This window comes from Crocodylus siamensis, chromosome 5, assembly GCF_052110815.1.
Source record: "Crocodylus siamensis isolate JL-2025a chromosome 5, ASM5211081v1, whole genome shotgun sequence".
In the NCBI taxonomy this organism is placed as follows: domain Eukaryota; kingdom Metazoa; phylum Chordata; order Crocodylia; family Crocodylidae; genus Crocodylus; species Crocodylus siamensis.
In genome coordinates, this window is record NC_143399.1 from 205,408,362 (window position 1) to 205,436,042 (window position 27,681).

At 46.5% G+C, this 27,681-nt stretch overlaps 1 protein-coding gene across 8 annotated transcripts in view; it reads right to left on the minus strand.

The window, feature by feature from the left end:
- Positions 1-27,681, minus strand: part of MAP4 (microtubule associated protein 4) — a 219,784-nt gene that overhangs the window by 75,227 nt on the left and 116,876 nt on the right. For 7 of the 8 annotated variants that reach the window (XM_090048021.1, XM_090048020.1, XM_090048019.1 and 4 more), the window contains exons 5-12: positions 14,247-14,378; positions 9,299-9,523; positions 8,557-8,682; positions 7,159-7,248; positions 5,227-5,358; positions 3,119-3,496; positions 1,424-1,585; positions 938-1,105 (exon numbers count right to left, since the gene is read on the minus strand). In XM_090048021.1, the coding sequence (XP_089904147.1) occupies positions 938-1,105; positions 1,424-1,585; positions 3,119-3,496; positions 5,227-5,358; positions 7,159-7,248; positions 8,557-8,682; positions 9,299-9,523; positions 14,247-14,378 (1,413 nt within the window). The remainder of the gene's footprint in view (positions 1-937; positions 1,106-1,423; positions 1,586-3,118; positions 3,497-5,226; positions 5,359-7,158; positions 7,249-8,556; positions 8,683-9,298; positions 9,524-14,246; positions 14,379-27,681) is intronic. The other variant, XM_090048017.1, reaches the window with a different exon arrangement.

Genomic DNA, 27,681 nt, shown 5'->3' on the forward strand with positions numbered 1-27,681 from the left:
ATAAGTGGTTTTTGATCCAGTAAGTGGTCAACTCCGCCCCCTCCCCCCAAAAAAGTTTTGTAGTCAGAAATCACCAGTTTAAGAAAGGCATTAAGAATCTGTGTTGTCTTAGCAAGGCAAGACAGCAGAGACACTAGTTAAACCCTTCTAAGTTTGAAAACTTTCCGTATTGAGGTAAACTGTAGTTCAGTGAAAAGACAAGACTGAAATTAGAGGAGTTGTATGTAATGGAAAGAAACAAAGGCTAAGCAATTTCCCCACAAGACTCATAAAACAGTAGAAGAGAAAACCTCTGGCTAAATGAAAACTGTTTGCGGTAATCAGGTGTAGACAGCACTAGTTTCTTCCATTACAAGACATAGAGTTTAGAGTAGGTCTCCATCATTTCTTACACAGCCCTGGCCCAAAAAACAGCCACCAGTCAAAAAAGTAAGCAAATCTAAGCTCAACGGAGGGGTTGGGTTAAGAGAACAGAAAGAAAATTGCTTTCCTTTGATAGCTATGCAACTCAATTTGGAAAGGGGATTTACTATAAATACTATTTTATTGGGAAAAAAACCAAAAACAAATCAAGGAGTGCCAATTTGTCTGTCTTAATAATACTAATGTAAAAACCAAACAGGTAATGGCACAAGGAAAAGAGAGGATGAGCTTTTAAATCCTGTAGCAGCGGAGACACAGGTCATTCCTCAATGACAGCGTAATAGTAGCATCCCAATTTGTACTCCATTGTAAAAACAGGAAGATAAAATCATTTGCAGGAGGAATCAGATGGGCTATAGGTAAATGCACAGAACCACAGAGGAGCTGGCTGCAGAATGACCCATTTGCTTGCCATGTGGCTAGAAGGTAAGACCAATGCATCCAGCAGAAGGAAGAACAGTACCCAGAGAACATATATCCTGCACTAAAATACAAGCTACTGCCAATTTTCTACCTGTAGGCTCCTGGGGAGGTTTATCATGCACTGGTTCCAAATGCTGCACATGGCCATTTTCAGGTTCTTCCTTTGGCTTCTCTACTGGGGTGAAGTCACCTAAAGGAGCTGATTTTTCTGGAAGAGTTTCTTTAGCTTCTGCTATTGTCAGTGGTTCTTTTGCTTCTGCTAGAATTGCAACACAAAGGCATAAATCAGGAGACACAGTGAGATGGGTGTTTCATATGTGACGAGTATGCATAATCAATCATGATAATAAATTACAATGGTGATGTCTTTAGGTAATGTTGCAAAAGTTTCTAACAGCCCTGCTTTCACATGCTTAGAACGTCACAAAACATTCAGGTAGAGGGCAAAATCTTTCTTGCTTGGTCTGTGCTAAAGATAAAGGAATGTGTCTGGGTGCGTAGGGGGCGATTGACAGGGAGAGAGAAGTATCATTAGCAGAACGCCTTTCAATTTTTTACGATGGTTTCGACTTCTCACCTGCTGGCTCTGGGACACAGGTGACTGGCTCTGGAAGATGTTGGCTGGGTGATGGTATTTTGTCCTCCAGCTTAGCTAGCACAGGAATATGTTCTGCCCCAGGAACAGACACTTCTGAGACTGGAACTTCTTGTTCCTTGATCACAAAAGGTGCTGAAGATTCTGTTTAAAAAGAGCAAGCAGAAGTCAGTGCATTTTTCCATTTGTGATCAGTTCAGATCCCGCTTTGTCTCTCCAGATAGCATCCTCCCCTTCCCCTTGCTTTCCTTCCGAACTCCCTGAAAGAGTTGTTGATTCCTACTGCCTTAAATTCCTGTCCTCCAGTTTCCTCTATACCCAAGCATCTCCTCCTGCGGAACTGCTCTTCTCAAATGCCTGGAAATATATGAAGCAAATGGCTTCCTTCCAATTCCATCTAAGGGAGTTTCCTGAGCTCATTCTACAGTCCTTAATATAACTGGTTATTCACTCCTGCTTCTCTTTAGGTCGGGGTTTTGCAACTCCCCCTACTCATTGCCCAGGTAGCTCCTTTGGCAGATCCTCCTGCTTTCTAGGATCTCTTCTCAGTCCTCTCCTTTCTCTCTTCCCTCTTCGTATGACTGACCCCATTTACTCTCATGGCTTCAGATATCATTTTTACCCATATAGTCCAGTCTCACTCCTGCCAGCACCCCTCAAGACTTCATTCTGGCTGCCCTGAGACCATCCTCAACCTCACCCAGTGTCAGCATTTCACTCCTTTGCTCTCTCTCCCTAGACCTGCCAAGGCAAACTCAGGTTACTCTCACCTACAACCAATAAGTGACCCCTTACAAGTTCATTCCCCTCTGAACAAGTTTAACTATAACGTGCTACCCTACTCTGCTTTCTTGCCACCTTCCTTGCCTCTAAGCCTGACTAGCTCTTAAGATGCCTGTTTAAGCACTTTCCTACCAGCTGGTTCTTTCACTTGCAAGTTTTTCACCCCATCAATGGTTCTCACTGAAACCTCTCCCCTTACATCCTATTTCTGTCCTAAAACCTATGAATATTCATGTGGCACAAAGCAACAGCATCATGTCCAGCAGATCAGGGAGTCAAACGTAAGGTCTTTGGGCTAGATCCATCTGCAGAGAAGTGTCATCTATCCCACAAAGGCCTGAATTTGGGAACAGGGTGCCTCAAGGCAGGGCCCACTGCTGAAATCCAGGGTACGGAGCCCTGCTAAGGATGTGTGTGGGTGAGCAATGGTTGCATTAACCTCTGCAGCTCTCTGCCACCACTGCTGCTGGTCTAGATCTGGGTCCTAAAGAGTCCCATAGCTCAGGTGAACATGACTTCCTTGGCCACCACCATGCAACCAACATTTCCCATGTTACTGCTACACTCAATTCCTGAGCCTGGGGGCTCCCTATGGGTCCAGAAATTTGGTGGTGGGAAGGCAGTGCCACCACTCCCTGACTGCCAAATTTCCAGACCCACGAGGAACCCCAGGCCTTGCACAATGGATCCCAGAGTGGGAGGCCAAGAGTGGGTGGTGCTGGGTCCTGGGACTCTATCCCAGCACATGAGGAGTGGGAAGGCGCAGGGTCAGGCCTCCTGCATCCAATCCCAGCATGCACAGGTGGAAGGGGATGATGCTGGACTCCAGGCCCTACCTGCCCCTTGCCACTCATCTGGCCTGAGAGGCCAAAAGGTTTGCAGACATCCATCTACCTGCTGGAGGCATATGAAGAGCTGGCCCTTGCTGCTCAATGGAATGGTCAAACGTCAGTAGCTCTTCCATGGCAGAAACAGCCCCAGCCTCGGTGGTGGGGACACATGCTGCAGGTGAGGAGCCAGCATCTGCTGCAGGGACAGGCACTGAAGGAGCCACCCAAGGACCTGCTGCGGGAACTGCCCAAGAATCCATGGTGGGAGCAGACGCAACATTTGCTGGAGGAAGGGACCAAAGATCAGCTGGAGGAGCTGATCCGGCACTCCAAGGATCCAGAGCAGGAGCAGTCCCGGCATCCACAGCAGGAGCAGCCCACGAATCTGCTGCAAAAGCAGGAACTGACCCGGCATCTGCTACAGGAACAGAAGCTGCAGGATCTAGCAGAAATGAGAGCAATCAGAATATTTAATGTTGCTGAGGCTGAAGCTAGCAGACAACGGAGGTAGGAAGAGGGAAAAGACCCCACGAACTATTTTAAAAAGAGGGAGGTGTTCCCCTCTCTGCACCACTGAACAGTGGCAATAGCACTGACAAGGCCATGTGTAGGAGGCAGCTGCAACTAAAAAACAAAAAAAAAAACCACACACAACTTCCTCTTTGCTTCTGCTCCTTCCATGTTCGACATGGGACCTCAATCAACTGCATAATCCACTGTCCATTCCCATATTTTATATATGCCTAATTTCTACTCCTTTACAGCTACACAGTACTACATAAAGGCCACTCTGAGGATAAATGTATCAGCGGGGACATCCAGACGCATACCAAGGTGTACCACGCACTGCCCAGAGATGCTGCTGCTTTTTCTTTATTTAGTATAACATGAAAGCATCCCTGGGGGGGGGATGCATATGAACGCACAGTTGGCTATACTCTCCCACCCTTGAAAAAAAGAGAGATGCCGTAAGATCACAGGTGCCATTTGTTGCGATGCCAGCACATCTAGCTCCACAGTGTCCATGGACATAGCAAACTGGTTTGCTTTCCATGCAGACAGCGGTGCCATCCCTGCTGCCACCACATTCCCATCCAAGTAATGGCCATGCCTGACTATGCTTTTGATAACATTACAGCTTATTCAGAATATGGCTTGTACATTTTTTTCTTTCCAATTAAGATACCAATTCTGTCTCCATGTTCTCAATTACTTCAAAAGCTGTGAAAAAAATCTTAAAAGGATACTGCTCAATCAGTTTACACCCAATTTCAGCTTTTTGAAACTAAGATTGCCCATGGCAAAGCTAGTTTGAATTCAAACATTTCCCTTTTGCACATGTGCCATTATAGGAGGTAATAGTCTGAGAGTATTAAGATTCAGAATATAAAACAGGTAAAAAAGAAAAACAAGCCTACCTTTACTGTCTGCGCAGAATAAAAATCCAATATAAATAGTGTGAGGGGGAGAAAAACCATACTCTAAACAATAATGAATATTAACAAGCTCCTTTACACAAAGCTTTTTAAATCTGAGAGCCACCTTCAATCAACATTTCAGAATCCACTTGCCCAGACATATGTAATACTCTCTCCTGTTTACAGGCATCTGAAAAGCAGCAACAATGCACTATGCTTCGGTTTACCACAAAACAGGGCACAAGCTTCTCCAGAATGAGCCAACTGATTGCTATTAAGTAGATAATATGAATGGGAATGGTGTAGTTGTTTGGTATTATGGTGCAAGTAGCACTCCAATAAACCCTGAAGTGAACCATATTGTAAAAGAGCACCAAGAAACTGAACCTACATATACATGTATTAGACAGCTGATCACAAGAATAACTTACATAAAAATAATTTAAGCAGAACATTAATCACAGATAAAGACAAGCGGGAATTTCTTTTGGAGCTGTAGGTTTGGTGGCAGCAATCAGCATCTGGAGTCATTTAGTGCACGGGCTGATAACATTCAACAGTAGCAATCTCCTAACTACAATTCATCCCAAAGTATCTGCCTAGGAATTTTCAGTCATGGCTGGCTTTGCTGAAAGCTTTAACACCATGTTGCCTTTATTGCACTGGGCTCAACTCCTGATCCCCAAGCCCCCAACACTTATTGTCGGGGGCTCAGGCCTTCCCCTGATCTTCAGCAGGCAGAGCCAAACCTTACCTGCTGGTGTGGCTTCCTGGGGTGCAGCAGTAGTTTTGGTCTCTTCCGTGGGCTCCGCTACTAGAAAAGGAGCATCTGCTATTGAACTTTCTGGCAAACATTGCTCTGCTGCCTCAGGTACCCTGATGGGTGCTGGACATACAGAAGGAAGGAATTGTTATCGATTACATGTGAATGAAAATGGACACTACTAGTATATACTGCGATTCTTTCAGCAAACGACTGAAAGAAGTGGAGTCTGTACACAGCCTAGCAAAATAACTGGATCCTGACAGTAGTCACAACCGAAACAAAAATATATCATAACAGTAATGTTAAACCATGGAAGTAACAGAAATGTGGTTCAATTCCGAAAAGTGACTAAAAATACCGCCAGGCTGTTCCGTATTAAATGGCATATCGCTGAAGAAACAGCTAGCTTACTTCATTTTTCTAGGTAGGAGCACATCACCACAAACCTGTATTCTGCGCCAAAACACATTTTCCTGAACAGGGATGAATTTAGGACTTCACCAGGGACTGGATGGACCAGGCGTCCCTCAAGGTCTCTTAACCTCAATGCTGTGATTCACCATAAATCGAATGGATTAGATATACCCGGAAAGGTGGTGTCACATTACCCACCCATTACCTGGGCAGACATACAGGACCCTGATGCACACATATCACAGCTTTGGACGCCCCCTGCCTTGAGACCCAGAGCCCAAGCCTGGACATCTTTCAGCATGACCTTCCCATTTGGGGAGACTTTTAGCAGGTGGGTTTAAGCTGGTTTGGGACATTGTTTTTTCATTCACCATTTCATTAAACATCTCGTCTGCTTTTATGACTTGACCTGTTTTCACTGCAAGATGCCCTGCGCCTTTTTTGGCTAGTATGAGGATGCCAATCAAATTAATCAATCAATCAACATTCCCTCCGTTATTAATGTACTTACTACAATGTCCACTGGTACAGAACTTGGATACGAATCTGATACAATGCAATGAATTTTTTATTTTCTCTTCCATACACCCACACCCTGCACACCATTTCATGGATCCTATGGAATATGCAGGACTTAACAGTTAATTAGGTTGCTCTGTTGACCCAATTATGGTTAAATACTGGCATCATTATGCCAGAAAGTATCCTTAAATAGGTGCTTCTGGCCAAATAAGGAATGTTTATAACACCACAGGCATATGACTCCTCTTTCCATATGCTATTTTACACAGTCAGAGGAAAACTGGATATATAGGGGTTAAGACTTCAGAACGCAGTTTCAGGAAGAATGACTAAAGTCATCACTGAAAACATCAGGACAGACATTGCTTGAATAAAAGTTGCCCCAGAAGGAGGTTTTCTGTTCAGTAAGGGTATATTTTCAGTTGGGTTGAGGGCCAGCGATCCTGTCCAGAGCGCTGAATCTACACCACCAAAAGCATGTCGTCTACGCAAACCAGTGATTTTGGCCTGCAGGTGAACTGCAGGCATCAATAATAGGGTTTGTAAGTTGGAGAGAGAAAGACCAAATGAAAAGGCAGCAAAAAGCCAAGAGGAAAAGCCCAGTTCTGAACAGAATGGTCGATTCCCTTTTTCCAACAACTGCCTGAGTCTCTGGGAAATCTACTAAATTTGAGATCACCCCAAAATGCCGACACTTCACTTCATTAAGCAGAACTAGAAGCAAGATGCCTCAGCTAGTTCACGGCTTGGTTTGCTTGTCCCACTTTTTTTTTTTTTTTTTTTGAGCGCTGTGCTGCAAGAAACTTGCTGCTACCATGGCTGTTTTCTATTCCATGACTGTCAACAGAAAGAAAACACTCAGTCATACTATATCACTTCCATATTTCCCATAGAGCATTCAATCTTCCTTTTGGAGAGGCAAACAAAGACTTGTGTTTCAGCTGAAAAATCCCTGCAGAGTAAAGCCTTTTTTTTTTTTTGTACCTGCTGGCTCAAAGAATGAGGCTTCTGGTGTCTCCTCAGCGTAGTGACTTCCAAACCAAGGTTCTTCAGGCACTCTGTCTCTTGCAGGTGCTAAAGGAAGCGATTAGCACACACAACCTCATCAGCACCAACAGCATTGGTCCTAGACTCTGAAACTAAAGCTCAGTTACATTCTCTGACATCTTCTCTCATGTCTGCCTGAATTTGAGAGCAGAATCTGTAAGTCTCCACCATCTACAGGGGGTTCCTCTGGCCATCAGGAAAGTACTCAACATGCAGAGTAGGCTGTTAATCTTCCTAGATCAACTCAATTACTAGCATGGTTGGGCTATTAAAAACCTTTAAGCAGTGATTTCAGGGCCACTATTAGGGGCACTGCACTCTGAGTAACAATATAAGGAGCCTTAATGAGGTGTGAACAGCAGGGAGGAGGCTGATCCTCCATGAATCTCCAACCAAATTTAAATCAATTTAAGGGATGCCATTTATATTGAAATCAAGGGAATTTGGGAAATCACTAACGCAATCTGCATGATTTAAATGGCTGCCTGCCTTAGAGCAGGTTACTCTCTATGCACCAGGAAGATTCAAGACAGGAAGGATTTATCATGTCAGCAGTGTCTGTATGCACTTCGCACCAAACAGAGGAAAGCTAGATCAGATTAGGCCCCAGGGAAAGAGTACAAGGCTGCCACAAGTTAGTTTTTATCTACTGAAGGGTGAGTGTGCGCACAAAAGCAGTTACTGGGCACATCTACACGTGCATTAAAGCACTTTTTCTAATGTGTATTAAGTTTAGTACCTCCAATGTGAGGTACTAAATAAATGTGCATTAGGCTGCCTTAATGTGCAGTAACAAACGCGCATGGGTTTTAAGTGACACTTCATACACAGTAGCCCATTTTACTGCACATTAGTGTAATTGCATGGTTTTTTATGTGATGCTTTAACGCACAGTAAGATATGCTACTGCGCTTTAAAGCACACGTGTAGATGCACCCACTATGAAGCAGGTAAATCCCTGGCCCCTGCTACAGCACAGTAACTGCTTCCTCAGCAAGTACACTTGGATCACTTTAGGACATTCTCTGGTACTTAAATACTCTTTGAAACACTGTGGATCAATGAGATTGCAGAGAAAGGTTGTGACTAAACCCTAGGATTCATCCTCGCAGGAGGATGGTTACACAATGAGTCTTCTGCCCACTAACATCTGCAGAAATCCCTCTGGAGATGAAAAGTCACTTTGAATCGAGTCATTTCCTGCCATTCCTAACAGGATTTTTCCTTCATAACTGGAAGCGTCTCAGAGAAGACTTTAGGACCAACATAAAGCTTTTGATCCACAGATGCCCCTAGCTACAAAACAACATGGAAAGTAGCAGAGGGGTGTTTCACCTGCTCTTTCCTGCAGATATTCTGCAGCTGAGTCCATGGGGAAGACTGATGAGTCTAGAGCTTCTGCAGCAAAATATGGGCCTTTGGAGGAAGGTTGCTCTGATCCCACCATAGCTGCGTAGGGTGCTGTAAGAAATAAAAACACTCTTGTCATTCCTGCTAACATCCTACTGCTTCCAAAACTTCAAATTACATATCAGATCCATTTACTTGGAGTGTAACCTAATTTCTTCTAATCACATAAACAGTGCACACAAATTCTGCAGATAAGCTTCCCAGGAAGCGTCCTCTGGGAGGCACTCAACCTGCTTTATAAATTATATGGTGCACCGAGGAGAAGTTAATGAAGTATTACTGGACAGGAGATGGGAAGATGTGAGCCCTTCTGGTACTGCGCCCAAATAAACTTTTCTTATGGCAGCTTTCAGCTGCCACATTCCAAATGTTGAAAGTGTGTTCGTGGAAAAACCAACCATTTCGGACAAAGGAAAGTTTGAAGGCAAAAGTTTCTCTGTAACTGAGTTTTTCGGAGTGAAAACAGATTAAATAAATATAGGAGAAAAGATGCAATCTACTTGATAAAGAGAATTTGTGCCCAAGACACTCCTTGTTAACAAAATGTGAAGTGAAGAGGGATGATTTTCACTGTTTCCAGTTCAACAGATTTTAAACACAAAGCCTGGAATTTCATCTGGAAAAGCGGAAAACCAAAGCCCTGAACAAATGCAGTGGAAGATTATACCATGAACTTCTTTAGAAGCTTCTACATGTTCGGCGAGTGGTGGAAAATTCTGTGTTTCAGAAGGAATTATCAGATCAGACAGGTCAACTTCTCCGTACATCAGACCAGGCATACCATGAACTTCTTTAGAAGCTTCTACATGTTCGGCGAGTGGTGGAAAATTCTGTGTTTCAGAAGGAATTATCAGATCAGACAGGTCAACTTCTCTGTACATCAGACCAGGCTCTGAAGAAAAAGAGAATAAGTCAAACATTACTACAAACAGACAACACCACGCAAAATAACGTACCCAAGTATCAGTATTCTTCTGGAAGATGTTATAGCAAACTAGAGCTTGTTGCGTGGCTGTTTACGAGATGACTGGTCCAAGACATCTTCTCTCAAAGCAAGAGCTTACATTCAAAAGGAAAACGTGACCACCTAAACTACTCTGCAGCTAAATGCAGCTATGTTTTAAAATATAAATATTGTAAGAGGTACCTCCATGATGCTCTCCAAGGACTAGCAGCATTTCATTTCTGGGTCAAGGGACAGACCAGCATAGCCAAGGTGAGTCAGCAACAAAAAAAACGAACCTCTGGCTCCATTTACAACACTGGTATATCCCCCACAGTATATTGAAAAAGTCATACTGAACTAAAATGCTCTCCCCTCAGAGCAGCACGGGGATGCAAATAGGCCATTAGAAGAGATTTCAGCAAAATGATGGGCCAGGCAAAAGGTGACACCTAGTTATTCTCCAAGGGAGTGGCTCCAACCAGACCTGGGCAGAAAGGTGGCATCTTCTGATGAAGTACACGATGGCCTAAAGAAGCTCGTGCCTCCCCGAACCAGTTCGTCTAGCGAGTGCCTCCCTGCCCTACCCTGTGAGAGACTAACGCATGTCAGCAGTCTTCAGCGTTGGCCCAGATGGACACACTGGTTATAGCATCTCTACTGGCACGTATCAGCAACTTGCCTGAGGCAACAAGTAACTGAAATCTCTCCTCTCGAGTCAATTTTTAGTTGGCTTCCACTTCAGCAAAGCTGATGGACCTGTGCAAGTGTACCTCCCCTCCCGCTCCAAAAGATATCCAGTGCAACCGTATAAGTGAGGCACAGCAAGAACGGTACTGTATTACTAATATTCAATTATTTAAATGAACTGACTATGAACAATGCATAATACAAGGAGAGGGAACTGAAAGAAGAATTGAAGAGGGACTGGTCATTGCATCTTAACATAATCAAGAACAAGTCACTGGGCAAAGGTGAAGAAACTATGAGTGAGGGCTCAATCTTCTGTGACCTCTGAACAGTTTTTGGGATCAAGGATTGTACGTTATAGCTTGTTGGCTTGCACCAGGTATCTATTACAGCCTTCACCAGATGGATGCAACTGAACAACCTTTAGCTGCTCACAGAATAATACAAAATGAGGGCTGGACGGGACCTCAGGAGATCACATTAACCCAATCTCCTGATCAAAGCAGGACCACCCCCAACTCCATTATCCCAGCCAAGGCCTTGTCTAGCTGGATCTTAAACGCCTCCAAGGATGGAGACTCCACCTCCTCTCTGGTGACGTGTTCCAGTGCTTCACCAGCCTCCTAGTGAGAAAGTCTGTACTAATCTCCAACCTCAACCTCCCTTGCTGCAACCTGAGCCCATTGCTCCTTGTCCTGTCGTCTGCCCCCGCTGAGACCAGCCCAGCGCCATCCTCTTTGCAGCCCCCCGACAGGGAGGTGACGGCTGCTAGTCAACCCCCCTCGGTCTTCTCTTCTCCAGACTCAATCAGCCCAGTTCCCTCAGCCTCTCCTCAGACGAGCAACATTTCGGATGACAGTAGACCCCTCAGCCTACGGAACAGCACACTATCTGAAACCATGCATTTCTGAGAAGACGCAACAAACGCTGCCACAGCCCAATTTTCATGTATTCTGCACACACAGTTCATAAGATGCAGCATAATTAAAAGGATCCTGTTCACGTGTTCAATTCAAGTTGACATCAAAGCTGTTATTTGAAGGGGGAAGTTTTAAAACACATTTACATGCGCGTTGTGCCAGGCACAGCATGATTATGAAGCTCAGACGAGATTCCTCCACCTGTAGTCATGAGGCTAGGTGAAATGCAGAAACAGAAGTATGGCCTCAATTAAATCTTGGCCAATTTTAGTTTGCCTGTAGCTCACCAGCATAAATGCTACCGCTAGGGCTATGTGAATAATCGATTTTTCAGTTCAAACTGAACTCGTGTCACGATCCCCAGGGCAACTATCAAAGTACTTTGCAAATTTCTCCATCATCAACATGCAAGATCTCTTCCCGCACAAACCTAGCCAAAATATTTCACAGCAGAATCTGAGCGCCAGCAACGCGCAGCCAGTGCTAGTCACAACTGCTCCTTTGCCGAGCGTCCATTGTGCGGCTCAATACGCTCGCCGCTTCCACTGGTTCAAGGAAGCGATTGTGCTCAGCTGTCAGCCTGAATAGCCATTTGCTTTTGGGGGGAAATCAGACGGTCCTGTGCAACTTGCACAGACACCCATAAAAGGGCATTCTCATCTAACTAGCCGTTTTCCTTTCTGGCAAAAGTGCTTATGTACACAGGGCCTACAGGAAACAGCTTCTATAGTTCGGGAAGCCATGATAATAAGGATATATTCATTCTTCCAGTGCGAGAATAGGGTGGTGGCCTGAGAAAGAGGTTAATTAGATGACAAGAGTACAAAACAGGGACTCCTTCCAACTGCAGAGAACTGGTGACTACTTTAGTATCTGAATTAGTCATATTTATAAGTTGTCTGGTAAAAAAATTGTTTCTTACTGCCTGAGAACGTACAAAGAGCCTACAGAGCAACCGTAACTACAGGAACGTTAATGCCAAAAGCACAGCTTTTCTCATGGGTTTTACTGTTACTTAAAGAAATGGGACACTTGATGTAGCTGGCAATACTAGTCAGATGATATGCCACTTTATTGGATATAGTTTGTACCACTGCTGGGTTAATCCTTTACTATTCAAGTCTTCTAGGGCATTTATACACATGCTCTGGGAGGGGCCCTTTAATTAAAGCAGCTTCAGGCGCCACTCTAATTAAAGTGTCTGCAGCATCACATGTATCAGCATCCCCATGCTGAAAAATGGTGGCACGGGTGCTTTAACAGATATACATGACGGCAGAGTCTGCTGGAGCGTGGCAATGACTATGCTCCACCATACTCGATTAATCAAGTCTGTCCAATGCACTGTAATTACAGCATGTTGGAGCAGCCTTGCTGCACATATATGTGTCCCTAGACTGATAACTGATGCCTTGGTTAACTACTGTGTGAAATTGCATTGCCTCTGGATTTCAAGACCATGGAGTGCCTTATTCTTCATCTACGCATAGAGAATGGCATTTTGATGCCTCTTACCATCTGCTGTGCTGAGAAAGAATGCCCAATATTACACTTATTGGTGCTATATGAATAATAGATAAGCTTTAGATCAGTGATTCTCAACCAGGGTGTCAGGGCACTCTGGGGTGCCAGGAGCTCTTTTGAAGGGAGCCCCATGAAGAAATGAGGAGATAAACAAGGGCAGGCTAGGCTCTCCCTGCCTAGCCAGTCCCCTGCCAGGAGGCAAGGACTGTAATAAATAAATTAGGTTTTGAAATTGCTGCTCAATTCACAAAAGTTACGGTGGGGGCCTTGAGTCTAACAAGGCAGAGAACCACTGCTTTAGATAGAGATGGAGAGACAGGCAAGCACAGGGAAGGGAAGAAAGGGAAGCTTTATCTTTAGCTGCTGGGAAAAAAAAAAAAAAGGTATAAAAAACAAATCCCAAGGAGGGCTTCTGTTTAATGATCTATTTTTATCCAAACTCCTAGGAAAGTAACAAAGACAGCATTATTCCTCCCAGAAAGAGTGTTCCCAATTAAATGTTTAGCAAGCATGAGGAGCACCAACTGCACCAGCTAGCTTCCCTTGAGGAGACCAGAGTCAGTGGCACTTCAGCTCAGTTCGGGGAGCGCTCTCCAGCGTCCCGGAGCAGGGACAGAAAGCAGTGCATTTTATTCCAATTTGCCTGCCACTGTTTATATAGTAAAAATCCCCTCCGGGCTCAAATCTGGCAGTAGCACCCGAGCCTGGAAGCAGTCTGACAGTTCTGAACGAGAGGGTCAGAAACATTTTTCTATGTTGTGTCTATGCTAAAGACAGCTGTGTTTTTAAAACAAATTATTGTTAATGCAAAGTGAGTATAGGGCAGACGCTAGCTAATTTAAAAAGGTGCCGTGACTCATCACTGTGACTATAGATAGGGGCCTCCCAGCGTGGAGCAATGCTAATTTAACAGTAAAGTTAAACAAGCAAGTCACCATGAGGCAAGCCGGCTTTGTAGGGTCACAGACCATTAGCTCTTCTGTGGGAGCTACCCACATGCATGCTCTTAACCCTCACTGAAAGCACGGGAACGTACCCCACTCTACTCCCCCCAGTCACTCAGGGGCAAAAACAGGCACCAGGGCAGTTACAGCCAAGTAGCTAATGCACTGTAAACTCCTACCTCCTCACTGGTTTAGGCAGCCAAGCTAGACTGGAACGACATGTTCCAATTTCCATCCCTGTGCTCCCCTGGGCAGCGTTCAACAGGGACACTACAATCCTCACTAGACAAAAGTGGTGACACCCCATGCAATCATTAACCGCGAGACAGGAATACCAAGTCATCAATTCTGGTTTAAATATGTGGTGTCTCATGGGAGCTTAAAGATGCAAGCTTGGTACTGTACATTAACTTACTAGTGTCCAAGTCTTGCTGGATTTTTGATACACTGGGAACCACACCCCAGAAGGGAAGAAAGAAAGTAATGCGTGTGGTGAACAAGCACTACCAGCGAGACGCGCACTCCAGTACTTTGCCAGGTCAAGCCGCAGCCCTAAGTTGATTTCAGTTATTGTGCTGGGTAATACAGCTGTACCTGTTGCCTCCATGGGCTTGAACACTGCCTGCGGTTCAAAGCAGAGGTCTCTCTCATCCATTGCCCAGGTCTCTTTGTGATCCATAAACTCTTTGTGGGACAACTTCTCATCCATGATCCCTCCGTGGGGAACTGAAACGTGAAGAGAAAGCAGTAAATCACTAGGCCAAATGACTTTCATGCATAATGTTAATATTATATGGCAGGTCAAGGCTTTTGAGAAAGCAAATGGCTACGTGATTTTTCAATGAAGTGTTCTTCAGGTTTTACAATTTTAATATAGCTCTTAAAAAGGAAAAATGGAAGGACTGGATTGTGAAAAATCTTGATATAGGGATAACATGAACGAAGAATGCATACAGCACACTGTGCTCAGATTCATCTTTGTTTTTTTAAATACGGAAAAGCATAAGACATCTACTCAAGCCCTCCAGGATGTACACTCACTAGCAAGTTGCATCAAATTAGACTAATCTTAATTACCAATAGTAACTAATGCCACATTGACTGTAGTCAGGGTAGACATGGCCCAGTTGCTTTCAGCACTGTGAGCTGAAACTCCTTTCACTTCCTACACTCTGGATCCAACTGTAACTGTATTACCATCAGAATATAAAACTTAATACAAGTGCAATTAAGGAAGAATGAGGAAACACAAGTGTTAGGAGCAGATAAGGCAAACAAGAGAGGCTAGGAATCCCAGACATCTTAGGGAAAGATGGGAGATATTCAGGAAGAGCACTAATACTTTATTAGTAGCTCACAGTTGCAGAAGACAGCTACAGACAGATAGATGCCAATGAATGATGATCAGTTATACAGCATCAATACAAATATACTGCTTGATTTCTAGAAGTACCTTTGAAGGGACAGAGAATGGGAATTTAAAATGAATACATATAGAATTGAGTGATCTGAGAACACAAAAAGCAACTCTTGTAAGTGCATATGGTTCCTCGGTGACACCAGAACAGAAGAGCGTTCTTTAGAAAATAAATTCCTTTAGAATAAATGAAACATCTGACCTCCATCACAGGGGGCTGGCAGCTATTGCAAGAGGATCCTGCAGATGCTCCAAGGTCTCCTTCAATCCCTCCCGAGCTTACAAGATCGCTGGTTTTCTGCCAGTGGCTCTTAGCTCTCTTAAAAGACTGAATCCGACACAGCTCGGTTCAGCAAGGAGCAAGCTTTCCAGGCCAGGGCTTAGCACAACAATGCTTATATGCAAAAGACGGGGCTGAATTTGAGCCTGAAGCCAAACCAGGGAGGGCTGATATGGGAAGGGAATGACTTGCCTGCCTGTGGTAGGGGATCAGTACAGACAATGCTGTAGGGAAAACCACTCATACTGGATGAAAGGGAGACCATACAAGGGCAGCATTTTATCAAAACAGACATCGTTAAGTTTTGTAAGGGCTTTGAAGATGTAAAGCACCCTTATAAACGTCAAGAGACACCATAATTCACAGTTATTTGCAACGTGGAGTAGCAAGGGATTTAATTAACACCTACTGTAAGGCCCCCTGGACAGGGCACTGCCGTTCTTTTGGCTGTATATGAAGTGCATTTGCCAAATAGGATGCAAAACATGAAAGCAGTGAGAGGATTTAGTTGCAATAGGTCTGAAGGAAGCTTGGGACATTTTATAGGGATTTCCCCCAGCTTGAACCAAAAGGTCTCTTAAAATCTCAGGCCCAGCCTACACCAAAGGCAGAGCCGCTCTGTTGCCAAGTGGGGCCCAGCTTCTGCCGCTGCTCCACAGCAAATGGAAGGTATCTGGAGGATTGTTGGTACCCATGTTGGTCTAAGGACACAGGCAGACGAGGTTCTTTGGGTAGATATGATATCGTTTATTAAACCAACTAAATAGTTGGAAAAACTGTTCTTTGCAAGCTTTTGGGCACAAACACCCTTCTTCAGGCATAAGGAGAGTCTATCGTCTGTCCCTGAGGAAGGGTGTTTGTGCCCAAAAGCTTGCAAAGAACAGTTTTTCCAATGACTTAGTTGATCTAATAAAAGATATCACATTGAACTAAAGAACCTCGTCTGCCGAAGATATCTGGAGACACTCCGCACCTTCAGCAGCTGGCATGGTCTGTTCAAAAGCTGGCGCCTTCTCAGACTGTACTCCGGCAGCACAGCTGTTGTGGCGGAACGACACAGGACCCCCAGAAGTGTCCCGAAGTCGGCAGAGGACCCCCCCTCCCACCCCGAGTACAAACAGGCAGTCTCATCGACCCCAGAAGCCGCTGATCAGGCTTCAAAAGTTGAAGAAGGAGCTTCTAGTACTAGAACTGGAATAGCAAAGACAACCGTATCGTTGCTGTTGTGGGGAAGAGAACCCAGGACTTCACAGCAGGAGCAGCTGAACAGGAGGAAAACACTTGGAAAATGTTGCCTTAGGATGCATTTGTAGATGGCAAGTGACTTTAAAAGGGAGCAAGAGCTTCTCTCAGATAGACAGCACTCTGGAAATGGAGATAGGAGGTAAGAGACCAGCACACAGCTGCTGTAGTTTGAGGAAGCCAGCTCTCTAGGAATGAACAGGAGACCGCTTCCTTTACCTTGCAGAAGCACTCCTCCTATAGCACGTCTCATCAGCACACCTTGGAGCCCTTTACAAAGGCTGTATCATTACCCCCATTTTACAGATGGAAGAACAGAGGCACGGCAGACACGGCTGACCCTGGGTTGCCCAGCAGACCGATGGCAGAGCCAAGACTACCACCCCGAGCTGTGGGACAGGGCTCCATCCACTGCCTACGTTACACCAACCAACACTTCATTTAACCTGTGCTCAAGCATCACAGGCACCAGGCAGGGCCCCGAGCCAGCCAAGAACAATGAGAGATTTTCACTTACATAATTTTGCCAGCAATCAGCGCTCAGGTCAGGAGTTCAAAACATAAGGCTTCCAGTCTGCCCTATTAAACACAATGCTTCTCCAGGCAAAATTTCTGTGCACTTAAATGGACTGAATTATAATTGAGCCAAGCTGCAATGACTCCTCAAGCTCACTTGGCTCTTTTCCACATATGATATTCAGCACTGGACCTTGGGAAAAGGGGCTCCTGAGTCTAGGAAAGAGCGAGGGAAATCTTTAAATCTGACCCATTGCCTCCCATAGCAAATAGAGCAACTGAGCGTCAGTTGGAGCCTTGCTTTTCAACTGCACAAATGAGATCTTCCCCAGTCAAGAGCAACAGAGCCAGCCTCCAACAGGGGCAGGCCAATGCCCAACTACTAGCAGACCCGTGATCCAATATGATGCAGTAACGCCAGTTTGAAAACATCCCCACTGGTGCTACAGCACCGGCTGGAAGGGCAATGCAAGAAACTGGACTGGGGGAAACGCTGCATCCAACATACTCACAACGGAGCTGCTCCTGAAGGCAGAAAATGGAGTCCATGCAAGCCGCGCTTTCCATGAACGACTCCTGTCGCCGGTTCCAACGACTGTGAACGTTCAGTGCGGTTGCTGACGGCGGCGATTTGTTTGTTTTATCATCTGCTCTGCAGAGATCAGCGTGCCCACATAAAGCCAATTGCAAAGTTAATCCATATAAAACAGCACTTCTGGCATCCTACAGCACGGACGCTCCCAAAGTGCAGAGCCCGCTGTGCTCGCACAAACATTCGTGTGAAGCACTGTGCCCGCTATCCGGCATGCCATCGCACAGTGAACTTTCAGCAAGGAGCACTCTTTGAGAAGAGGATTACCATGATAAAGCCCTCTCCCTGCAGGAGATCCTAATCTCCCTAGGTCACTGACCAGATATTTAACTCGAGGTTAAGTATCTTCAATATTAATGAGTCTGCAATAAGGAGCTGCACCTGCCAGCACCAAACTGAGCTCGAAGGCAAAACAGACTGGGTTTAAGGCTTCATTTCCTGCAGTTGGCAAATCCCAAAGCTAATATATCCATTCACTGTGGTGATTCAGTCCTCTAAGCGGATACGAATTTGTCTGGCTAAAATTATTTGCTAGCACAATACATCTACTGCCTTGTAAACTCTTATTGCCATCAAAGGAAACAAAGGAACTGCCCCTGCATTCCTGGGGGATACAGTGTGCTTGCATATTTTGGAAAACATCATTTCAAAGTGCTGCTACGGGGCGGATGGTTGAAAACTCGCTGTGAACAATTCCCTACCCAGCTTTCCAGCCATTCGAGAAGTCAGCATCCTGGTTTTAATGTCTTGCATGGCACCAGACACCCCTATCCATACAGCCACGGTCCCACATGCTGTTGTGTAGATTTGCTAACCCTGGAGAACCTTTACAGCTTCACACTCCTGTTCTGGGCCTTCATGACTCAAATCGACGTATGCCAGGATATCATTTGTTCCCTTTTTTTCCCCTTATTTGTCAAGCAAACAGCTGTCTTGAGCACATTGCACTAATATGCATTTCTGTATAGTGACTTGTGATATGGAGAGTGTCATGAATAGTGTCTACAGTTCTGGGTTGTAGTCCTCGACTCAAACATAGCCTAATCATATGATCTGGAAACTGCTGCTAGAAGACCCTATTTTGGTTCCTTAAAAACTCTGCCCAATTTGAATGGGTTCGGATGAGATGATTGTTTTTCATGTCAGATGCTGGTCTCGGGCTGATTTTTCAATTGTCGGAATGCTTCTGGAAATAAGTTTGGGGGAAAATGAACTGTTTTCCCCATGTTAATTTAGCTGTGAGAAGTTTTTAAAGTGTTTTCTGGCCCCATGTCTCATTATAAAGTCTTGAAATGCAGCAAAGGGAGAGGAGTGTTGCCTGGCGTTCCATGTGCTTCCTGCTACTACGCATGAACAACTGCTCCAAAAGTGACCAAGCTACGAGTCGCTGAAAAGAAATCCCTACTGAACTGACTTGGCAGTTTGGCAGCTAAATTTCTTGAAGACTCCCCATGAACAAAAACCCTGAATCGCCTCTGACGTGCGCATACAATCCCCATAGAGCGGCTGCACGTGCACCAACCTGAAATTGCTGTCCTATGCCACCGTGGGGGTGGACAACAACTGGGAGCAGGGAAATGATCTTCCACATGGTCTCAAGTCTTCTTTTGCTGATGCCTGGCAGTACGGAGAGGAGAAAGCCCCTCGGCAAGGAGGCACTGTGGGTACGTACCCCCTCGCTATTAGAGACCAGACACTTTTTCCTCTACGGGACCCTTACTCTGTAAATGGGTTATTTGTCAGTCAGTGCTCCTTGTTAACCTCTGAAGTGAGGTCCTAGCCCTTATTTACCTGACCCCATCCAAATCATGCCCTGTGCCCAAAAACCAGTTTCCCACTGGGTGTTTCTGGTACAACAACCATCTGGACTTGATTTCCCAGCTGGCCCCCGAGAAGAGATGATAATACTCCTCTTCTACAGAAAGGGATCTGAGGCACAGGGAGAGTAAAGGCAAAGTCACGAGAAGAGTCTGCTAATCTTGGGTGACCGATTTGACACACATAGGACCCCCCCAGACTTCCCATAATGCATGCACGCAAGGAGGGAATACAAGCCGAGGTCGCAGACATGGAGTTTCCCAGCTCGAGTTATCGACTCTGCCCCTTAAACACTCGTTTCTATAATCTATATAACAAGTCCCGTTGCAGCTCTCTCAACTAAATACGCACTCTTCCTTTTCCTTGCTCTGCACAAGGTGCATGTTCCTTCAGGCCCAATCGCCCTGCAATCAAACATGCACAAGTACCTGCAAAAAATAAAACTATTGCTCTGCTTTACTGCTCAGCCAGCAAAACTCTCTCTCAAGCGCACGTTTCCCAGTGGGAAAAATCCGAGGCTAGGAAGCAAGACCTTTGGTACCTGCATTTCAAATCAAACTAAGCAGCCTTGTCAGTGACCTGGCGAGCCTCAGGGCTGCAAAATAAATCTACAGTTCAGCCTCCGCCATGTACGCAGGTTCCTGTACAGAGAAGCCCATGCAGCTGGGGTATCAGTCAGATTCAGACATTGCCCACAGCCTCAGACAGACAGTTGGCAATTACCTACTGAACCAGACACCCATGCGGCGCTCTGGAAAGATCACTCATTTCTCCAGCAGGCTCACCCTAGATTTTTAAAATAGACTTTTGTGATTACTAGATACTGGCGTTCCTCCACGCACACAATTCAAACGGGATCAGTCTCTCTGGGAAAAGGAAAAGAAAGAAGGTGCACTGTGCAGGTCAGGCAAATTGTGTGGGGAGGGGGGGTGGGGAGAGCTAAATCCCATTATACAAAATACCCAAATCAATCTCTAATTATAGGGAGAAGGAAAAATGGCAGTTAGCGATCTGAACTGGCTTGCTGAACAGCCATTGCTGAGCCTGTTTGTATGAGAGTGAGATACGTGACCCACAAGAGACCATCTGCTTGCGGGTAGACGTCTTTTAATCTAATGAAGGCACTTCAAATCCTATTTTTATACTAAAAAACAAACCTCTTTGGCGAGAGTCTCACAATTGTTGTCATAGGTACAGATGCGAGTGAAACAGCTTTACTAAAGATCTTCCTTCTACCCATAATACCAACTCAGTGCTGTGCTTCAGAACAAGACTTTACCTGAAATTAGGAGGCAGTCGCATCAATCTTCTAGAAAAAGGCCCTTCACCTTTGGCTACTAAACCCCTTCTGGCAGTGGGGGCCAACCTTTTTGGTAGGCACATGTGTCACTCCAGCTCCCTTCCCCTTCCCGAGCTGCTAGTCAGCTTGCTGCTCCTTGCCCAGGCTGCAGCTCTGCGTTCTCTGCCCTGCCCCGTGCTCCTTCCCTGGCCTCCTTCTGCTTCCTGCCCAGCCTGGGGGATCTGCTTCTCCGTGCTCCCTTGTCCAACTTGATGCTCTGTTTTCTGCTCCCTGTCCCGACTCCTTGCTCGATCTGGTGCTCTGCTTTCTGCTCCGTCTGCCACTGTGCTGCCTGTCCCCTCTCCAACCTGCTGCATTCGGCAGGCCGGCCACTCCCGTCTTGGAGATTTACATGCGGGATGCACGTGTCAGCTTTACTCTGCTGCTCACGCTCCTTGCTTTCAGAGGCGATTTTCCCAGTTAATTTTTTTGTAGCCACTACAGGGGATGGTTCAGCTCAAAAGGGAGAATATTAAAAAATGAAATAACCCCATGAAAATCTGCAACAATTTCTTGTGCATAAAACCTAAGAACCTGAGAACAAATGGCTCAATGGGATCTGCACAGATCAGAGCAGGATGCTCAGGGCTTGCCTGCACTGTGGTTTCAGCTAGGCTGGCATGGCTCAGCAGCCCTCTACTGCAGACACAGCATATGCCAACAGAGGAAGCTAGGGTGGTTGCACCACCTCCTCAAGTGACATAAGCCAAGATGACAAAAGTGCCCTTCTGTCAGCATAAGTGCATCCACAACAGGGGCTCTGCCAGCATGAACATCAACTAGGGGGTGGATTTTTTCAACCTTTAACTGACCCAGCTAGCCAACAAAACTTAGTAGTGGCAACCCAGCCTTTCGGTTGGTGTAGGGTGAATTCCTGGGCACTGTGACAACAGACACCTTAAAGGCATCTCAAGTAAGTAGTGGATGTTCTTCTTGCAAGAGGAGTCCAACACACCCCATGGACTGGATTCAGCCCACAGCCTGTTAATCTGGTTTACTGGGCTGGAGGAAGTTGGGGGCATGGTCCTTCAGCCCCGCTGGCCTGGGTCATTGACAGCAACCATGGCCACCCCCATACCCTTGTTGAGTCCTGGACCCCATGTCCTTAGAGCCACCCACCCCCCCGGACTCACCACTGCTGCTACAGAGACCACCGCAGCTGCCCTTCTGCCCCAAGCTGGATCTGGCCCCCAGGAGCCCCACAGTACAGTTCCAGTCTGGGGCCCCAGATAAATTTAATGTCCCTACCTTACGCCAGGGGTAACACCCCCACTGACTTCCAGGGACATGGCTCAGCCTTTAAAGAAAGAGTCCCTTACAGACTATTGCACGTACAAAGGATGCTTTGCTTGAAACAGTCCAGCATGCATCGTGCCTTGAGCTAGATGCATTTCTCTTTAGGGAAACCGCAGGGCTCAGTCCTCGGGCCCGCACTGTTCAACATCTTCATCAGTGACTTGGACGAGGGGGTAAAAAGCACCTGTTCAAATCTGCTGATGACAATAAGATGTGGCGGGACGTGGGCACACTGGAAGGGTGCAACAGGCTACAATCAGATCTAGACAGGTTACAAGGGTGGGTGGACGAGAATAGGATGGGTTTCAACACAAGTGCAAGGTGATGCACCCAGGGAGGAAGAACCGGCACCATACCTACAGGTTGGGGAACTCCCCTCTTATCAGCACGGAGGCGGAAAGGGATCTGGGGGTCATCATTGCCTCCAAGATGAACATGGGCCGGCAGTGTGGGGAGGCGGTCAGGAAGGCCAACCGCACCTTGTCCTGCATCCACAGATGCATCTCGAGCAGGTCCAGGGGGGTGATCCTCCCCCTCTATGCGGCACTGGTCAGGCCGCAGCTGGAGTACTGCGTCCAGTTCTGGAATAACGGTGACAAGCTGGCAGAGGGTAGGTTTAGGTTAGATATCAGGAGGCGCGACTTCACGGTGAGGGCGGCTGGGATCTGGAACCAACTGCCAAGAGAAGTGGTGCAGGCTCCTACCCTGGGGGTTTTTAAGAGGAGGTTAGATGAACATCTTGCTGGGGTCATTTGACCCCAGTACTCTTTCCTGCCATGGCGTGGGGTCGGACTAGATGATCTGCTCAGGTCCCTTCCGACCCTAGAAACTATGAAACTATGAAAAGAATAAAAATAAAGATACATTGGGTAATCCAAGCATCATGAACACCTTGGGGACAAAAACAAATAGAGATTGCAGATTGCAACATGTTTTGGTAGGGCTAGGATGATGATATAGCCATGGAGGTCCAGGAGCTATGCAAGAGGCAAGGCTTTTGTGGACAATATTTTTTACTGGACCAACTGCAGGGTTAGGAAAGACTTAGACGAGGTTTTGAATGTAATGCATCCTTCTGGTCTCAGACTACATCTTCCCTAGGCCTATCCCAACCATGCAGCTGATCCAATAAAAGATATCACATGAAGATCATTGCCTTTTTACACAGACTGCGATATCAGATTTCCTCTCAAAGTATCTGACGGGGATAATTATGAGACACTTTACACGCAACAAAGACCGCTCTAGTTGACAGCTTGGGGAAAGGCGGTAGTGTCACACATTGCTTGGATTATAAAATAAAAAGTCGAGAGATCTTGAAGTGAGACTGGGGCTCCACTGCGCTAGGGCTTATTAAGTGTTGATGCTGCTGTAATAATTTACAGAAGCAAGCTGCTACCAAGTATGCTGCTAATTCCTAATTTGAAGCAAGGGGGAGATTTATTGCTTATGAAGTAGCTGCTGGCAAATTCTAACACGCTGATGCAAGGGGCAACACAACAGCTCAGCTATCTGCTATAAACAAGCTCAGCGGGGGGAATGAGATGGGATGGCAACTCTTAACCCTGGCAGTGAGTTTTTCACCCGAGCAGGTGATCTTCTGGCTCAAACTATCAAGAGTCAAAGCCAGTGTTCCCCCAAACACCTATTCAAGAAGTGGTTTTTAGTGATCCAGTAGGCATTACTCCTCCCCGCTAGCCCTAAACCAGCTTTCTAATGTGAGAGTGGGGCTCTGAAAGAAATCATCTTCCAGGAATGATTTTAAGATATTCTGACAGATTACCTTATGAGCAAAGAAGAGTTTCCTTTGGTCTCCTGTGATGAACTAGAGGGTTTCATGTTTTGTCGCTTCTGTAGATCAAGCTCAGTACATCTGCTGGGGGCTGGGTGCTGAGCCCCATTGTAGTTTCCTTGGTAGGAGCAGGGGATAGCAAGGGCACATCTATCCCAACAGCTCACGCGTGGGGCAGCGCTGTGCTGGACACGCCACTCCTTCACGCATGCTACCCCCTGCACTGGAGATGGTGTGCACGGCTGACGGGCCTCTCTGCACCAAGGCAGCCCTTGCAGAGCAGCACAGGGCATTGAAGCACAACACTGGTAGGAGCACTAAGTCCTGGCACAGACTTGGAGAGACCAGCAGAGATTCCCCAGAGGGGCGGTGGAGTCTCCACCCCCGGAGGTTCCCAAGACCTGGCTAGACAAAGCCCTGGCTGGCATGATCTAGCTGGGGGAGAGGGGGACACGGACTAGATGCAGTCTCCTGAGCTCCCTTCCAACCCTCATTCTCCGTGACCCTGGGATTTCCAGCTTCAGGTCCCAGACTGACGCTTCCCCCATGGGACCTGGGTTCCACAGACTTGATCTGCGAACTAAAAGGCACCAAGCTAGAAAGGAGCCAAGAGATGTTTAAAGACAAGCAGTTTTCATGTAATGCAGTCTGGCAATTTGGCAGTTTATACTGAATAGCTCCAGCAGAAATAGACACCCACTAGCATTTGAGAAAAATGAGTGAATACCTCCAGGGAAGCAGCACCTGGCATTCAGACTCTCTGTAGTGACAGGCTTTGGAATCAATGGTTGTAAGCGAAGTCAGCAGATTACCTATTCCACCCCTCTGTTTTGATCGCGTTTTACACACACCACCCCCATTTATCTAAAACAGGCTTATAACCACCAGCGAGGCAGATTCGACAGTCTTCCCAGGCAGCCTGCTGCCCCAGGAGGTTTGACCAATCTCCCCTAAACCTTCGCTGCAAATTAACCCAATTTCTTATTGGCCTATTCCCTGTACGGACAGAGAACAAATAATCACTTGCCTCTTTTTAAAGAGCCTTTCGCATGCTGAAAGACCCCTGTCCTCTCCCCAGTCATCTCGTTTTCTTGGCTAATGCGATTCTGACAAGTGCAAGGGGCTGCACCTGGAAGGAAAAACCGGCACCATACCTACAGGCTGGGGAGCTCCCTTCTCGTCAGGGCAGAGGCGGAAAAGGATCTGGGAGTCATCACTGACTCCACGATGAACACGGGCCGGCAGTGTGGGGACGCGGTGAGGAAGGCCAACCGCACCTTGTCCTCCATCCACAGATGCCTCTCGAGCAGGTCCAGGGGGGTGATCCTCCCCTTTTTGCGGCACTGGTCAGGCCGCAGCCAGAGGACTGCGTCCAGGTCTGGGCGCCGCGCTTCAGGAGGGATGTGGGCAGCATGGAGAGGGTCCGGAGGAGGCCACTCGCAGTCGGGGGCAGCAGGGCAGGCCCTGTGAGGAGAGGCGACGGACCTGAACCTGTTCAGCCTCCACCAGAGAAGGCTGAGGGGGGACCTGGTGGCCATTTATAAATTTATTGGGGGGGGGGACCAGCAGGCATTGGGGGAGTCCCTGTTCCCCTGGGCACCTCCCGTGGTAACAAGGAGTAATGGCCATCAGCTGCTTGAGAGTAGGTTCAGGCTGGACATGAGGAGGCGCGACTTCAGTCAGGGCAGCTAGGAGCTGGCTCCCTCCTCGTCAGAGGAGGCTTGACAAGTACCTAGCTGGGTCATACGAGCCCACTTCTCTCTCCTGTCGGGGGGGTCGGGGGGTCGGACTTGAAGATCTACTTGGGTCCCTTCTGACCCTACAGCTATGAACCTATGAATTCTTTCAACCCTTCCGCACAGCTTGTGTCTTCTACATCCTCCGATTCTTGCTGCTTTCCTCTAGACTCTCTCCACGTCGTCTACGCCACCCTTAAAGTGGGGTGCTCGAAACCAGACCCGATGCTCCAAGGAGCCTCTGCAGTGCCAAGGAGAGGTCTACTCACCCTCGGCACCTTGTATGACGCCCCTCCTCCTAGCTCGCCGAATGTCAGTGGTCCCGGAGGTGGACTCCTGTTCTGTTTGTGATGAATTAAACCCCCCGAACCTTTTCTGCAGGCGGGCTTCCTAGCTATTTAACCCCCGCTTTATATTTGTGCACTGAATTTACTCTTCCTAAACATGTAGCCTTAAATGTTTGGGAATTTTGAATTATTTCACCAACTGGTTAAGTTTATTGAGTTCTCAGCCAATCCTTTAGGAGAGAGATCGGGGACTTCCTCGTACTTCGTTAGTCCAGCTGAATTGAATACCTCTGACTTTTTTTGCAGGTTTTTTTTTTTAAAAACAGCTTTTTCCTTCCGTCTTCTGGCCTGCTTTCCTACTTCTTGTTCAAGCCACAGTAAGCTGTGGTCAAAATGAAAATCGTCAGAAAATCAAAGCAAAGGAGGCAGTAAATAACCCTCTGTGCTTTCTCCATTATTCACTTTTCTCTCTCACCAAGTGAAGGACAAATGCTTTCCCCAGTCTTCCTCTTTCATCTGATATATCCAACAGAATTTTTTTCTTGTGGCTTTTATATTCTTTGGCAACTGACGGTCATTTGGCATGTTGGCCTTTCTGACTCCTCCCTGCATACATGCACTACTTCTTTGGTCTCATACTTAATCTCGCACCAGCCTTTCTACAATTCTGTTTAGATTTTCAAGTCCAAAAAAACACATTTGCACCTCAAACATCTCTAGATTGCAAGCAGTATTTTGCCGGAACTGAAATATCAAAACCCATCTGAAAAAGGAGCCACTCTCTATACAAGTCCTGTACATTTCCTCATGGACTGAGCCATGAAAGAACAGTGCTGCACTACAAACCAGGCAGTCACAAGATACGACTGTCTCCAGGCCCAACCACGGTACCACTCCTGCTCACGTGGTGCTCAGACTTCAGATGCTTTCTTTTCCCCTTTCCCATATGCTCCTCCGGCACCTTCCCCCTTCCCAGCCCACCTCTGCATTCCACCACGGAGGTCTCTCTTCAAACCAGCCCCACTCGAGACTGACACAGCAAAACTGCATTCAAGCAGCAGCTTATTAAAAACCATTGCGGGTGCAGCATCCCCGCGTCCCCATACGTTTGTTCTGCAGAATCAGAATGATCATGGAAATCGGTGCTTAAAATAGCAAACTTCCCTTCAGCACTGCTTTGTTTAATGCTGAGATTATAGTCTGTTCCTCAGCCTATATTAACACACACTGCTGCTGACCTACTTTCGGCTCTGAAAATCCCATGGCAAAAGCAGTACCCTCCCATGCTGAATCAGAAGCCGTCAAGAGAAATTTATCTACCGCGTTTGAAATAGATTTGCAAGGCCATTAATTCCAGATAGTGTCAAGCAAATGACACGAAGGGCATCAAAGCAAGGAGCCATTTACATAATACTAGCAAAAATCATGATTCTATTTCTATGTATCCAGGAAGCGTCTGCGTAGGGGGATGACGGGGAAGTGACAGGCTGCTTCTGCTCTTTTGAAATCACCATCATTTCCAGTCTTAAAGAAAGGGTTATCCAGTATTCAGGGAACCCCGAAATCCCTCAGAGGAGAAAACCCTTTTTTAATTAAACAGGATTTGGTAACATTTCCTTCTGCGTGCAGATGTAGGATTTAACCAAAGACAGTTATTATTCTGGCAGACAAGCCACTCAAGTTAATGCAAAGCAATCATTTAAAAGGACATCCA